This window comes from Cygnus atratus, chromosome 1 (assembly GCF_013377495.2).
Source record: "Cygnus atratus isolate AKBS03 ecotype Queensland, Australia chromosome 1, CAtr_DNAZoo_HiC_assembly, whole genome shotgun sequence".
Lineage (NCBI taxonomy): Eukaryota > Metazoa > Chordata > Aves > Anseriformes > Anatidae > Cygnus > Cygnus atratus.
In genome coordinates this window covers 86116752-86131755 of record NC_066362.1, presented here as the reverse complement: position 1 = coordinate 86131755, position 15004 = coordinate 86116752, and the positions used below count along the sequence as shown (strand labels likewise).

The window sequence follows — 15004 nt, the reverse complement described above, 5'->3', positions numbered from 1 at the left end:
TTTTAGACAGAACAGCAGTGTCTGGTTCAGTGGGTCTCAGACAGCCTCAGCATTGCATAGCAAAAGTCAGTGCTGTGGCAGGAAGCATGAGACGAGGACCAGTGGTGTGTGCCTCATGGAGATGTGTCTGAGGTATGGCAGACCTTCTGCAGAAGATCCCCGGGTCCTTCTTTGTCTGTGTCTGAGCATGTGTATCTGTACAGGCATATTTCAGGCTGTACAGTTTGCATGGATTGGGCAGAAAAGGGAATCATCTGCAGGTTGTCTCTGGGATGGAGGCAAGAGGAATGAGAGCTAAAGTCCAGTTCCCTCATCTGCCTCATTCAGCATCCAGGTTAAGAGCTGGTGAGAAGAAATTCCCCAGGTGCAATTTTATGTAGGAATGGCAACAAATGAATGATTTCGGGAGGTGGGGAGAAGCATCAGTGACCTGGGTGTGGCCTGTCCACTTTCCTAAAGCTTGACACATGGGACCTCCCCGCTCTGGTTTGCGTGGTAGGAAGAACGTTAATCTGTCAGACATGCTATCAGATGGTGTGGCGTGCATCTGTTCAAGTGCATGGCGTGTGCATTTAAGGTGTGGATCAGCTTTGAGAAGGGGCTGCTCTAGGCCTGTCCATCCACAGCCACACCACAGCCTCTCTCTGCCCCTGCAGGACCACATAAACAAGGTGCAGCTGGCTGTGTGTCGTGGATCAGGCTGACTGCTTTTATTTGAGATGCTGAGTCCCAAAGCAGCAGAGCTGCTGTGCTGTGCAACAAACGTGTCAAGTATGAGAGCTGTGGTGGAGCAGCTGAGGCAAGGGCCAGTGGGGCAGGTCTTATGCGGAGCGTACGGTGTTTGGCAGGAGCTGATGGGGAAATCCTACACATGCCTCAGTTGATTGTCTGTAAGTAGGAGTTTGGGAGGGTACAGGTTTATTTCCATTTTACAGCTCTGTGTGGGGCTGTAGATTCCCTGACAGAAAAGGGTTTTCATCTATGACTGTTGTCCTGCTATCCTGGTACATCATGTTTTGTCCAAAAGTCACTTGCTCTGAACATGATCTAGAGGAGCACCCAGACTAGGTAATTCCACTTTGTAAATAAGTTATTGAGTAGCTATGACCTCTGCAACTCTGCAGTTAGAGAAACAAGCTGCATGGCACTCTCTTTATCACCATGTAAGCATACAACTTTGTGTTTATCTTTGAAAACTTACTTGCTCTCTCTCTATATATAATAGAAAGTATTATATAATAATTATATAAAAGTTATATAAAATTATTATATAATTTCTTGATCTCTATATAATATATATAGATCTATATATAATATAGATCAAGAAGGAGTTCAGGGTCCAAGCATAGTGCTCTGTCTATTTCCATTTAACAAAGAATTCGTATTACTCTTCCCTGTCCTCACATCTTCTCCTTGTGGTCTCAGGGGTCCTACTGCCACCACTCAGAAGCATCTCTCAGACCTGCACCCTGTTCCTGCCTCATGGCTGCACTCAAAGTATGTTAATTTTTTTTTCTCATGCACCGATAGATGTAGGTGTGGATGGGACAGCAAAGCTAACAGGGCAACAGGCCTCCTTCCTCCCAGGACTGCAGCTCTGTAGGTCATGGCCGTACCATTGCACAGCTGAGCAACCGAGCTGTGGGTTTTCTGGCATGGGGGCGATGCTGCAGCCTGTGGAGGTGGTCCTGTGCATCACCAGAGCTGCTGTGTTGTTTTCATTTCCATGCACAGAGGCTGCGGTGCTGGGCTCTGCAACCTCCCCCTGTGTGAAGGCAGGCTGCGTGCATTTGTAGCCGTAAAAATAGGTGCGCTGCTGGCGGTCACCTGCCTATTTAAAGGAAGGTATGCAGAGCTCAGATGTACAAATTTACTTCACAGTGCTTCACAGCTTATTTCCTACTTTACTAGCTCAGGTCTCTCAGTCTCTTGTGCTCCAACAGGGACTTGTATAGGGAATGAGTGTCCTTCCTCTGTTAAAAGTGGTTAGCTATGCCATTAGCGGCTGTAAGGGCAAAATGGCCCTCTGAGCTTGCAGCTCACCAAGTAAAAAAGATTTTAGTTCACCTTCCAACTGCAAATTACTTTTTTTTCTTGTGGTTTCTGTTAAGCCTCACAAGGTGTTTTTTGTCACAGAAAACTTCATGCATCTTTATATAAAAAGGGGAAGTATTTTCTCCAGCTACTTAGGGGTGTTGTGAGCATTCATTAGTTAATGTCAGAAGTTAGTGTCTAGTCTCATCTAAAAATTCCTTATGTACAAAATTTGGGAGAGTTGATTTTAAGAAGGGACTGCTGATTGATGGCAACACAGACAGTGTACGCGCAGTCATCTTCATCCTGGCTGTGACTTCTTTTTTTCACTGGCCAGGATGTTGAGGGACAGAAGGAGCCTAATGGGACTTCATACCCTGCGTGATGTATGGGGCGCTAGCAGTCAGAAATATTGAACTCATAAATGTACTCGTTTGCCCTGGAGTCACTGCGAGGGAGACTAAATGCAGGACACCACAATGTCACCGTCATGCAGAGTCTATTCTGTAACAAAAAAGCTACAGCAGAAAGGCCGTATTTTTTTCTTTCATTTCACTACAAATCTGCAAATGAGCTCTGCAAGGCTGCTGTCATTGACTAGGAGAGAAGGTGAACTTCTGCTGGATTTTGCTGTGGGCCGACACCCTCTGCTTTTTGCTGTTTTTCTGAGGCTCTGAGCTTTTTGGAATTCTAGTCTGAAGCGACCCTTGCACATGCCGTCTTTTTTGCCTCCTGTCTCCACCATAGCACTGCAATCCTAAGCTCAACCAGCTTGCCCTTCAAACGTGGAGGTGAAATGAAAATGGACACGCACATCCAAGGCAGATGGTTAGCCGCAGTCTTGCAGCAGTATTTGGAGGGAGAGTTTCTTCAAGTAATTTCAGCTGAACAGAAGGAAATGAAAGTGTTTCTTGCTGTAAATACTTTTCTCTTTCCTCCTTCCACTGCTCTGCTGCAAGTGTCTAAAGACTCACTTCACTGCTTTTCTCAGAGAAGGCTATTTCTGTCACATCGTAGATCAATTTAGGACTGTCCTATGCATGTATGGTAAAGACAGGATGATGCTGTGGTAGCCTTGAACTAACTTGTAGGTTTTAGACGCTAGGAGCACAAGGTATTAAGATTTAATTGTCATTGCTAAGAAGTTGGAGGGGCCAAACCACTGGCTAAAATGTGGAATTATCAAGCAGAGCCAAACTGTTTGAAAAACAGCACATGTAAGGGATTTAACTATTTCTTAGAATCGTGCCTATATACAGAATTGCACCATGTGGAGCTTCCTTAACTCATTGGGCTGCGTGTCCAGAGAAACAACACAAAAGCATAAGATCACCAGCTGCATCCTGAACTCCCGTCGCAGATGTTCCCAAGCACATCTGCTAAGCGTGTCTGAGAACATCCAGATGCTGGCTCTAACGCTGTGGCAGGTTCTGCTGCGTTGCTTGTGTGCAGCACTCCTCCTCCTCGCTCTGTGTGAAATACCAGTGAGTTTTAAGTCCTCTCAGTGAGTGTGAACAAAGTGGGGCAGTCGCACTGGCCCTGTGGATACGTGTTCCACAGTGATTCTTTGGGGTTGGCTTTTTGGTCTAATCTCTGGGAGCTGTACTCCAAACAGCGCCGAAATAGCTTTCAGGCTGTATTTGGTATGGTTTTGCAATGCAACTTAGCTTTCTGTAGCCTGTATTTGCTTGGGGTGGTTGTACAGAGAGCCTTTTCCTGCCTGGCAGGTACCATCACAACACTGGAAGAGCCCAGCAAAGTTCAGACTGGCAAGGTATATTTGTATACAGAGGGAGAATCTTCTCCCACACCTACTGCTGGTGAGGATCTCGGTGAGGGACAGTTGTTGGTACTGCAGAAAATCAGCCTGTATATGCAGTGCTTTATCTGACTGGACAGACTCCTATTCCCTACGTGGGGATTCTGTACTTCAGTAAAGTGTAAAAGACTGAAAGAAACAGGTTTTTCCCCTTTGCCCAGTCTCTGCGTTGGCATCTTGCTAGGTGGGGTGAGTTGACCAGAAGAGCTTTTCCTTCTCCTCACCTCCCAGTCCTATTCTCACACTTGCAACCCGCTCCAAGGTGCGGGACTTTGCAAAGCACATTGTGGCTCATGTCGGCTCAGTCTGAATTCAGTCACCCAAAACCTTGCAGGTCTATTTTGTAACATTATTCAATCTGTCCGGTATGGGGTTTCTTTTCTTTTTTTTTTTTTTTTCACTCTTGCTTCTGACATCATTTCCTGAACGCTATATTCACTGAGCTCTGGAGCCAGATCATCATCTCTGCATATGATGCAAGGAGCTCTTTAAAATGGATTTCAACTCTCCTTTTATTCTGCAGTGCTTGCTGGTGATAATAACTGTTACTGATGGTAAGTGGGATTTTTCTTTATGGCATTGTGGCACAGATTTGCCTAGATAGGTGGACACCTTAATTTAATTCCAAGATCTTTAAGGACTCTACCAGGCTCTGGGATACATCAAGTAGTGTAACTGCTAATGCATGAAAGGGGCAGTCGGACTATGGGAAGATGTATATTTATTTTTTTAAGTAAACTAATTATAACTAACAATATAGTACGTTCCCAGTGTACTGTGTCTGTAAAAGCATTTCAATGGAGAACTTAAGATCCTTGTATGCAAAATGCTGGTTGGAGGGGTGGAGAGCAATGTGGTCCTGTTCCTAACACTCACTGTGACCTTGGGTCAGTCCCTGAGCTGCTGTCACCCTGCCATTTACCCATCTATGATTTGAGTACAGCAACTTAATAACGTCCAGGGATACCGTGAGGCTTGTTCATGCTGACACTGCGACAGTACTCTTTGGGTAAAAGAAGCTGTGCAAGCAGCAATTGCTTCTGCTACTATCTACACTAGACCTATGGCATTAATGCTCTAAGCATTTTTCTCTGCACAGACACTCAGCAATCAGGAGAAGTGGTAGATAGAGGGTAGGGTCATGTAAAATTCGGGGAGAGGAAAGACCAGCTGTTCAGACTTGTGTCACTGTGTGCATGGTGTGTGTACGACCCTCACGGTAGCAGGGAAGAAAGCTAGCCTTTATAGAAGGCATACTGTCGCCCTTCCTGCTCCTCTGATTTTTTGATTCGTGGTGTCCCCAGGGGTGGGTCCCTCTTACATCTCACCTCAGTTTTTGCCCTTTGGGGGGGGCAGCTGAGGATGGATGACAGACAGACGGACACAGAAAGCTCAATGCCCACACTCTGCGCTCTTCTTCCAGGCTCTGTCACCACGACTAGTGTGCTCAGCGGCAGCTCAGCAATGTTTTCTGTAGGAATTGAAAACCTGCAGAACCTCTCCAAAATGAGCAAGGACAATGAGAGATGCTTCGTAGATATGGTAAATGGTACTTGGTTGGCTGGCTGTGGCACACGTTACAGACGTCTGAACTTGCAGAATGGCTCTCTAGTGCTAAGGACTGTGGAGAAGGAGGATGAAGGAAATTATGAATTTGTTTTTAACAACATCAGCAAATCCTTTGCACTGAAAGTGTTTGGTAAGTGACTTTGTTAACAATAAATAGCTTGTGAACCTGTGAGCCTGTCTGGAAGCTGCTGCCTTGAATTTCTTTCTAAGATACCTCTTGAGCTTGCAGGAGCTATAGGTGCCTCTGGAACAGAAGGCACAGCTTCATAAGTCTCAGAGAGCGGGAATGGTAAGCGTAAGCTAAAGAATGCTTTTTGCATCCATGTTGTCAGTCTTTCCTGTCTGTTGAGCCTCCCTTCAAGTAGCCAGTCAGTTGAGCTATGTACTTTTTTTCCTGATGTAAGAGGCAGCAGCATCAAGTGTTTTTAAAGCTGAGTCTACAGTATATAGACATGCAGCTGGAGATTTCAGTCCATTTCTAGAGCAATCTTCCTGATGGGTTTCATGAAGAGACGGCTTTGTGCAGTTGAGAAAAGGTATTGAAAGAGTCCAGGTATGATTTTCTGATTCTTTCCTGCCCACTATCAGCTTTGAGGTCAGTGTCTTCTGGGTCTGTGTAGAGACCTGCAGTAGGTACCTTACCTTGCAAGTCTCTCTGATGTCATCGCCATGGCCTCAGCATTCCCACTCCCCTTCATTTGCCTGGTCATCCACCTGTGGACTGAAAAGAAGGAAATGAAGTCACTGACACACAATCCAGCTTGTTGCTTGGGTTAATACAGAGAAGGCTTAAACAGGTTCAGCCCCTGGCTGAACAGTGCTCTAGATAGCCACTAACCATGGGTCTTGTCCTCATCTCCACCGTTCCTTTTACAGAACTTTCACTTATTAGTTTTTAAGAGAAATTGAAGCGCATGAAAGTGTAATGAAAATGTCAAAGCAAACTGGTCTCAGTGAAGACAAATGAATCCTTACGCTGTTCAAGTGCAAACAAGCAGAACTGCCACAGAGAGTAGGTCAAAGATGTGACTCCTTGGCAAAAAAGATCAGGGGCTTAGACTGGAAGTAGGCAAAGATTGCAAAGTGTTTTGTTTTTTACCTCTATTTCAGTGAATTTACTCTGGGAACTTGTCTCCTCCTTGTGTTCTGTTGCCACATAAAGTCAGGGAAACAATTTCACAGCAAAGGTATTTCTGGAGGCAGTAATTTTAGTTGAAGTTGATGTCATAGTTGAGGAGGGTGATTTCTGAGCTTGTTTACATAGATGATTTGCATAGATATTCTCAATGTGACTCTTATGGTCATAAAACCATACAACCTCTCTGGTTAGTCTGTATTTGCAAAGTGGCAAATATCAGAAATAGCTTGGCTCCTTAGAGTAGACTGAAAGAGAGAAAATCAGGAAAACACAATATGATTGTTGATGCATTGCTTCAGTTTCGGTTGTCCTAGTCTGGGCCGTTCTATCTAACTGTGGGTGTCTTGTGTTGGTACCTATGTTAGACATGATCTCTACTAATTCCTCACTAAAACAGTAGAGACAATGACAGCAAAAGTACCTGGTCAAGGAGAGGTCTGACTCTCCTCTGAAGCTACAGTTATCCATTGATTATGGAGAAAGCCTCTGGTCACCAGATGCTTAGGGTGTGTCCACGATCCTCAGATCATGGGTTTCTGTTGTTGCCTTTGTCAGTTTCTACATGGAAAATGAAGAGAGGCTGTATTTTTGTGGTGTCCCCAAAACATTGACCAAGAGTCAGCAGTAGGGTTGGGTGAGTGCTGCCGAGGGCTGGGAGCAGGCCCTGAAGAGTGTTTACTGATTGCTGTGCCCCCTGGCTAACAGCAAATGCTGTGGGAGTCTTCCTGGTAGGAAAAGCTCCTGCCCAGCTCTCAGTCAGTGCTGAGTCTGCTCATTGTCTCTCTTCCCTCCCTGTTCCTGTTGCCCCGTGCTGCATGACCAGAGCCAGCCATTGCTATCCAGTGCTTCCCCAATGGGACCGGAGAGTTGTCCTGCAACGTGCCCAGCAACGAGAGGATGAGATTTGAGTGGCTGCTGAATGGCAGTGAGCTGAAGACCTCCGAGGCTTGCATTAAGGATGGTGGGAAGAAGGTTCGCCTGGACAAAACCATGCCTGGGGAATTTGTATGTGAGGTTCACCACAGGAACAGCGTCTCGAGGTGCGGGCCCATTGTGCTGTATTGCAACTATGGTGAGTAATGGCAATGCCAGAAAATCTCCCTCTTGGTCTCTTGTGGTGGGAATCTTAGGAGTTGTTGCTGTCAGCATAAAAAATAAGGTCTTCTGTCCTCGGGCAGCTGCCTTCCAGACTTACCACATCCTCCATTAGAAAGTGTCCCAGTGACTTCCTTCTTCCTGCTCTGTCTCAGACTGAGGCTACAGTCATAGAAAGGGTGAAAGTTTGTTCAGCAGGTCCTTCTACCCTACTCTGCTGCAGGGAAGGATCTCTGTATTTCTTTTTCTACTTCTAGTGATGGAGATTTTACATGCTCTTAAGAGTCAGTGTAGAAACACAAGATTCTTCCTACTCTGACATTCACCCGTTACCCTCACTGCTTTCCAATTTCTGCAACATCCTTGGAAAAAACGCTTCTACTAATTCAGCCCTGTTGCTGCTGGACTCAGCTGAGGTGTTTTGCCTCATCTTTCTCCTTGTCTAGACCAGCAGCACAAAGATAAACCAGACTATATAAATACCTTTATCGGCCCTGCATTATCAGAGGTGAGGTAAAGATGCAAGTCATTTACTTAAAAAAAAAAATAAAAAAAAAATAAAAAAAAATCTCTGTCCCTGCCTGGGTATGTAGTTCTGTGAGAAAGCCATGACCTGATCCCTTTGCAAGCTCTCCATAAATGCTGAGTAACCTGCTTGAATGAGACCATGCTGTAATGAAACAGTAAATCTGCATCCTAGGACTGCCATAACCTCAAGATGCAAAGCACTGGTCAGTGTTGTAAGCTGACTTCTAATAAAGAACAAAATCAAATTGATTAGATATTCACTTGCATCTCCAGTAGTGAAGATCTGAAGGTTTTTGTCCTCTCTGGCAGTGAAGATGGTCATCAGAACTGTGTCAGGATAACATAATTTAACCGTAAGATTTTTGATTAATTTAGTCATAAGTAATTTAACAAAGCTTTGCTGCTAGAGAAATTGTACTGTGCAATAGCACCTAGTGTTTTAGAAATTGTCTGAAATGCTCCAACTCTGCAGCAGATTGGGTACTGTCTTTTCTCATGGCTGGCATAGAGTTGGTATAAAAGCAAAAATACTGACCTAAGCACAGAATTCTGTGTTCTGGCACTTGACAGAAATGCCATGGGCTGTTTATGCTTGGTTGCATTGGTGCTGCAGGCCAGCCTGTACAAGTTTGGCATTTGTGATTGTGGAGCAACAGTCCTAATTTTGTCCAGTTGAATTGGCCAAAAGTTGTTCAGCATGGTCAGACCCAAGTTAACTGAGACACTGGGGAGTGAGGATGCAAATGTCCATGAGCTCTGAATCAAGCCCTGTGATAAACTACACGACTGCTGACAGCTACCATTGTTTATTCTGGGTGGCTGCCCAATTCCCTGGGTGTGATATCAGTTTCTCATTTCCTCTTCAAAAGCCCACGAGGGGGTTTGGTGATAGCTCTGTTGGGATGAGCACATGCATAAACATGTATTGGGAAGGGTGTGAGAGAAAGGAAATAGCAGCATTTTTACTTTTTAGTCACCAAATGCAGCCGTGTTCATAAGAAGTGCGATAAAGCTGTTATGGATACTAGAAAAATGGAGAGAAATAAGTTCAATTAAATGAATTAAAGACTAACTCATTTTGTGAGTTATTTGTTCCAGACAAAGGGATAAATATAGTTTTTCCACAGTTGTTCCAATTCAGATACGAGATCTATTGTAAAATCACTCATTTGGGCAACCTGTTGGCTGATGAAATTAATTTTAAGTGTTTAAAACAATTTGGCAGAAATACTATAAATTTCCAAGGCACCAAAGGGCTCTCATTGTGGAGGATCTAAAACAAATGGCTCAGAAGTTAACAAGTCAACATACATAAAAGGATTTTATTATTCATATTTTAATTAGTGCCTGTTTTATTTCTGATTTTTAACATAATACCTCTTGGAAAGACCTTCTGAACAAATGGCATTTTTAAAAGAAATATTCAGGACCATTTTCAACATATTTTAGGCCTTGGACAATATTCTCTTGAGCTTTCCTCAAAAAGGAAATAAAATGATCAGGGCAATGATTTCTCATTTGCTGAAAGTTTAATTTTGAGCCTAGACTCTTAAAAATGTGCTAACTGTCCCTACAGAGGCTGGCCGAGCAGGAGAATCGTGCTGGCGCTGTGCTGTGCCCAGCTCAGAAAGGAGCTTGTCTGCAGCCTTCTTGGAGGAACCTGAGTGGCGCTGCCCGGAGTTTAGCCAGTGTGTTTTTAAAAAGAGAGATGCAGGGAAAGTGAAGAAGTGCTGTGTTTGGATAGCTGGTCTGGTTCCTAGCTGTTCAGCCTCACTATGTGAAGCTACTGCTGTCTTGTTCAAAGGGGTTGAGTAGCAGGCAAGAAGAGGTCCCAATGATTCAAAAAGCTATGGTGAGGTTTAGCATGCTTTAGAGGCCCTGGTGTCTGTATCCTCTTGTGTCTATCTGATAAAGTCAGATCAGAACCTGCGCTTTCTTTGAGGTTGGCATAGTTGCTATACTGCTATCTGAAGTGAATTCTCTGAGGCATACTCTGAGCACTGAGGGCAGACTGTGGCTCTTCTTTCAGCAGGAGATGCTAGTTTAGGTCTCCTTCTGTGCTTCTGGTTTTCACAAAACTTTTTGAAATGTAGCATCTTTAAAACCACCACCTCCTCCATTAAATTTGAGGAAGTGTGGATTATCTGAGATATTGTTCAGAGTAGACAGAAACAGATGCACACAGCATAGTTGTGCGAGTCTTTTTATAATGAAAAATTCCATACCACGATTAAACGATGTGACATATATGACGATGTGCTACAGCTCATAATTCCTCTCAAACATCCTTGATCCAAAGCAACAGTAATGCCCACATGCACCAATCTGGCCGTGGGGCTTTCTCCAGCTGGGAGAAAGACGCTTGCCTGCCCTGGCAACTAACAATGCTGTCCTTCTTGCAGGAGACCTGCTGCAGTACCCGTTGTTCATTTACATCCTGGCAGGATGTGCAGGGGGTGCAGCTATCCTGGTGGTGGTTGTGTCCTCAGTCATCTGTTGCTGCATGAAGAGGAAGCACAAGTTCATCCCAGTGCCTTCAGGTGAGTGGGGAGCTCTGTTGCCCCTGGGATGGGTCACCCAGAAGGGGCAGTGTGTCTACGGGCTGGGGTGGAAATAGCCCCAGCATGAACTGGCCTCACCTCGGTGGGTACTCGTTTTCCATCCAGCTCTCCCTTGACCCAGTGGAGCAGAAACCTACTCGCTGACAGGCAACTGCTAGGACTGATGGGGTCTTGAAGAAAACTGTGCTTTTCCCTTCTTCAGCTCACGTTTGCTAGCATGTGCCAGAAAGAAACGCAGCAAAACTTTTTGTATGGGCAAGAAAATTGAGCCTCGTTTGGGCCTGATTCTGAAGGAACCTGATGGCTTCTGCTGGCCGTCCTCTGTCAGCACCTGTCCCCAAGTGCTCTCTGCCTGCGTGGCCACCTCAAGCTGTGATCCTGCCAGTACGGCCAGGCTGGTCTCTGGCAGGCCGGCAGTGGCCCTGTGTGCTGGCAGCTGTCCGCTCTGGGAGCGGAGCCAGCACCATGTGAGGGGGAGCCGTGAGTGTGTGCTGGAGGCCTGGCCTCACAACGAACGTGCCAGCGCTGCCAGGGGCCGGGGGGCCTCTTCCCTTCAAGTTTCTCATTTTGGCTTTGCAGAGGATGAAAAGGATGACGGAATAGCAATGTCAGTGGTCTCCAGTGAAGCTGTGAAGAGCCCCCCCAACGGAGACCATGTGGAGGCTCAAGCTGCCCAAATCGACTGCCCTCCAGTGCCGGGTGCGTCCAGTGACTTGTTTCACGCCAGACAGCCTGCTGAGGAGGGTGAAATGAACGTGTGTGACAGCGGGGGGGACCTGGCTGCAGAGGGAAGCCTGAAGCTAGCTAGTGAGGACTGCTAGGCCGCTGCACTCTGTCTGGGTGACAGAAGTTGCAGCAGGTCGCCTATCGGTGCTGTACTGGGTAGCTCTTGCCCTCACCCAGCTGTGGGATGTAGCAGCAGCCTTCTCGTGAGTGTCCTGCAGAGGGTGCTGCCAGCAGGTTGTATGCTCTCTGTGCCACTGTATCCCGTGCTAAAATGTCCCATGAAAACAAAACAAACAAACAAAAAAAAAAACCAGCAACCCCCATCCCCCAAATTAGCAGCTTTCCTGCAATTTTTATCACCCCCCCACACCGTTATCATCAGTTTTATTTTATAAGAATCAGCAATGTTTCAGTAGGCAGATGTCGTCTTTGGGACAGCATCTACCAATATGCTGTAAACAGGGCTAAATCCTATCAAAGTCAGAGGTTTACACATTTCCTTAAACTGGGGCCAAAATAGGAATACAATCACATTTTATATCCTTCAAAATAATCGATAATAAAACCCCACAGCTTTAGTATAGTGTGGTCAAGAGAATGCAGCAATAAAAACCTTTCAGAAATCTGTGAGCACTCGATATTAATACTCTGCTTTTTGCATTACGTTTCCCTCAAATTTGTCACAAACATGAATGCTTGGCAACACCTTCCTTAGTAATGCATCATCAAGAGCTGAAGTAGGTCCAGCACAGACATCATTACATAGGTCATAGCTCAGCTCTGCTGCCTCTGCTCCCTGTGTCCTTCGCTGTACTATGCATGGCCTCTCACCTGCTCATCTGTGCTTTTTGTCTATCTTTATATGCTTCTTTGCCCTGCCTTCAGTTTATTAAAAGCACTTATTAAAGAAGCGTCATAATTAAATCATTGTTAAAGAAGCATTTGTTGAATGTAGTGCAAGAAAGGGGAAAAAAAATGCAAGTCATTCAGGTAGTTGTTTAATATTAATATATTAATAATGTAGAACTTGTTTCTATTTTAAAAAATTCCACAGTATCAGTTTGACTAACAAAACATCCCATATTTAATTTTTCTACAAATTAGTAAAAGCAGAATTGCATGTGGGAAGTGTTAAGGTGAGAACATATTAAAAATGTGTACATTTAGCTAGCTTTTATGATTCAAATAAAACTGAATAGATTTGGCTTTGGTGTTTTGGTATATTTTGGGTTGTTGGGTCCAGAGAGCTTCAGCACCAACATGTCTTGCAGAGAGAGCTCCGTAAGTCAGTAGTTATGAAGCATATTGAAATGTGGCTTGTAGAAGCCTGGGGAGGGGGGTGCTTGATCTGGCTGGGCAGCTGGCAGCACTGAGGGCTGGGGAGGGGAGGGGGTAATTTCCCCAGGGATGAATGTGTTGCACACGTGTAAGCTGTTTCCCCCTTCTTTTCCAGACGCTGCCCAGATTGGTCCAGGCACTGAGCCCCCACCCCTGGTGGAAGAAAATTTGCCAGTGGTGGTAGAACCTGAGGAAATGCCAGAACAGGAGATGATAGGTTATGTGGAAAGCCAGGAACATGCCTCAGACTGTTTCCCGGACCCAACTGATGACTGATGTGACATGGTTGCTGTTTCACCCTCTCCTGAAGCCTGTGACACCCGTCCTTTGCATCCCATAGTCTCACTGTGTGTAAGAATTGGTCTGGAAAATTTTAGCAGGGGAAAGACGCGATGTGTCAGGCCTGCTATAACCTCATTTCAAAACAAAACAAAACCATGTGTGGCTCCAAGGCCACGCTGCCATGGGCTGGCAGGTTCCCTAACAAAACTGGGCAGCTCTCTGGTGCTTTGCCTGTTAGCAGATCTGCAGTTACATGATAGAGCCCTGAGGACAGCCTGAGATTGGATGGGTGATACCTCCTGCTCCCTGCCCTCTTCATGCCTTCCCCCATCTTTGCCAGCCAGTAGCTCCTGCAAGGGACAGGTGGATTGTGGTAGCACGCTGGCCCCAGATAGAAATGAGGACCTGCCAGAAATTTCCTGAGAGAGCCTTTTCTCAGGAGATTTCAAGGCATTTTTTCACAGGCCTTGCAAAGAGTTTGACCAAGTTTTCAGCTAAGTATCTGCTGTGCCAGGTATTTATCTGAAGTGTTCCTCTGAGCTCCAGACCCTGTTGAGATTTGGGCCTCACCACGGACTGCGTGAGGTGTGAAGCGGTGGGCAGGAAGCGCTGCTGGCTTGCTCACATCCTGATGCCCTGTGATAGCAGGGGGCTGTCAGATACCTTCCACCAGAATGTAACTGCTTGGGCTGTCAGAGCTCATACAGCTCTATCGCTTGCTTGCCTTCAGCAGGAGGTTGCCTGGGGCTTGGGTGCATTAATTTTGGCTGAAACATTGATTATAATGCTGAGATCATTCATCAGTGCAAGCATTAGTGCCTTTATCGTAATGGTTTAGCTACTTACCACAAGCTGATTAAGTTGGCCATCTGCCTGTGTGTGTAGGCTTTCTCAGTGCTGCGCTATCTGCACAGACAGCAGCAATTCATGGAGTCCCTTAAGCAAGCCTTGCTGCTGCAAGCATCCTACTGTGCTTAAGGGAGGCTTGTGAGTGCCGCAGCCGGGGTAGACCTTCAGGGAAGAGGGAGGAGAGGGCAAGGGCTCGATCCCATGCCGCAGGAAGCTGAGACCCTGACAAAACTGCTGGGGGCTGCTGCTGCTGGATCACCTGAGTGCTGCAGGGCCGTGTTGCCAGAGCAGGGTGTTTACTGCATAGGTACATTTTGGTAAGCAAAAGCGAGGTGCTGGGTCTGAAATGGATGGGGTAGGGAGGTGTGCTGCCTTTCTCTCTCTTCCCTTTCTCTGTCCCTTCTGTCATCGTGCTGACGCTGTGTCCCGAGTCCTTTGGAAGCAGGCTGGAGGTATGCCTTGTAAATGCCACCCACCCCCTGAGGTCTGCAGGCACCCCTGCAAAAGAAAAACCTGCTGAGCACTTCTCTCCCAAGAGGGGGAGCTGGCGGGGCGGCTGCATGTTTCCCTGGACGTCCTTCGTGTCTGCACATGGCAAACCTCTGCGTCGGTGGTGCCCAGCTATAAGCTGTTCTGCTCCTTGTTCCCGTGTTCTGTGGCTGTCTAAAAGGTTTTTGGATCCTGTGTGCTGTGTTGGCAATGATTCAGTCCATCTCTGCTCTTTAAGGATGCTGTAGGAATCAGATTTTTCCATGGTAAGAGAGAGACAATGACTTTCCTCATGGTGCTGTGCTATCTCCTTTTGGTACCAACATTCCTCAAAGGCCGTGAGCAGAGTGACAAAAAAAAAGTGCGTGATATGGGGTGCTGGGGTGGCAGCTGCACTTAACATCCCAGTCACTGTGCTGCATATGTGGATGGGGGCCACAGCTGTGAAAATGGGGAGATGTGGCCAGCACTGTTTCTCCTCTGCCCTTTCTGGCAGGGGCAGGCAGGGGATGATCGGCTCCAGCACATGTGTAGCCTCGGGGGCTGAACGCTGCTCCCAGCTGTGCTGCAAGTGTG

General features: G+C 46.2%; 1 protein-coding gene across 1 annotated transcript; it reads left to right on the top strand.

The window, feature by feature from the left end:
- The first annotated feature begins 4346 nt into the window (after positions 1-4346).
- On the top strand, positions 4347-13084 carry LOC118244993 (uncharacterized). The gene is made up of 6 exons (XM_035540529.2): positions 4347-4407; positions 5277-5552; positions 7384-7632; positions 10586-10723; positions 11324-11443; positions 12924-13084. Exons 1-6 carry the CDS (start codon positions 4347-4349, stop codon positions 13082-13084), a joined length of 1005 nt encoding a protein of 334 aa, XP_035396422.1.
- The last annotated feature ends 1920 nt before the right edge of the window (positions 13085-15004 follow it).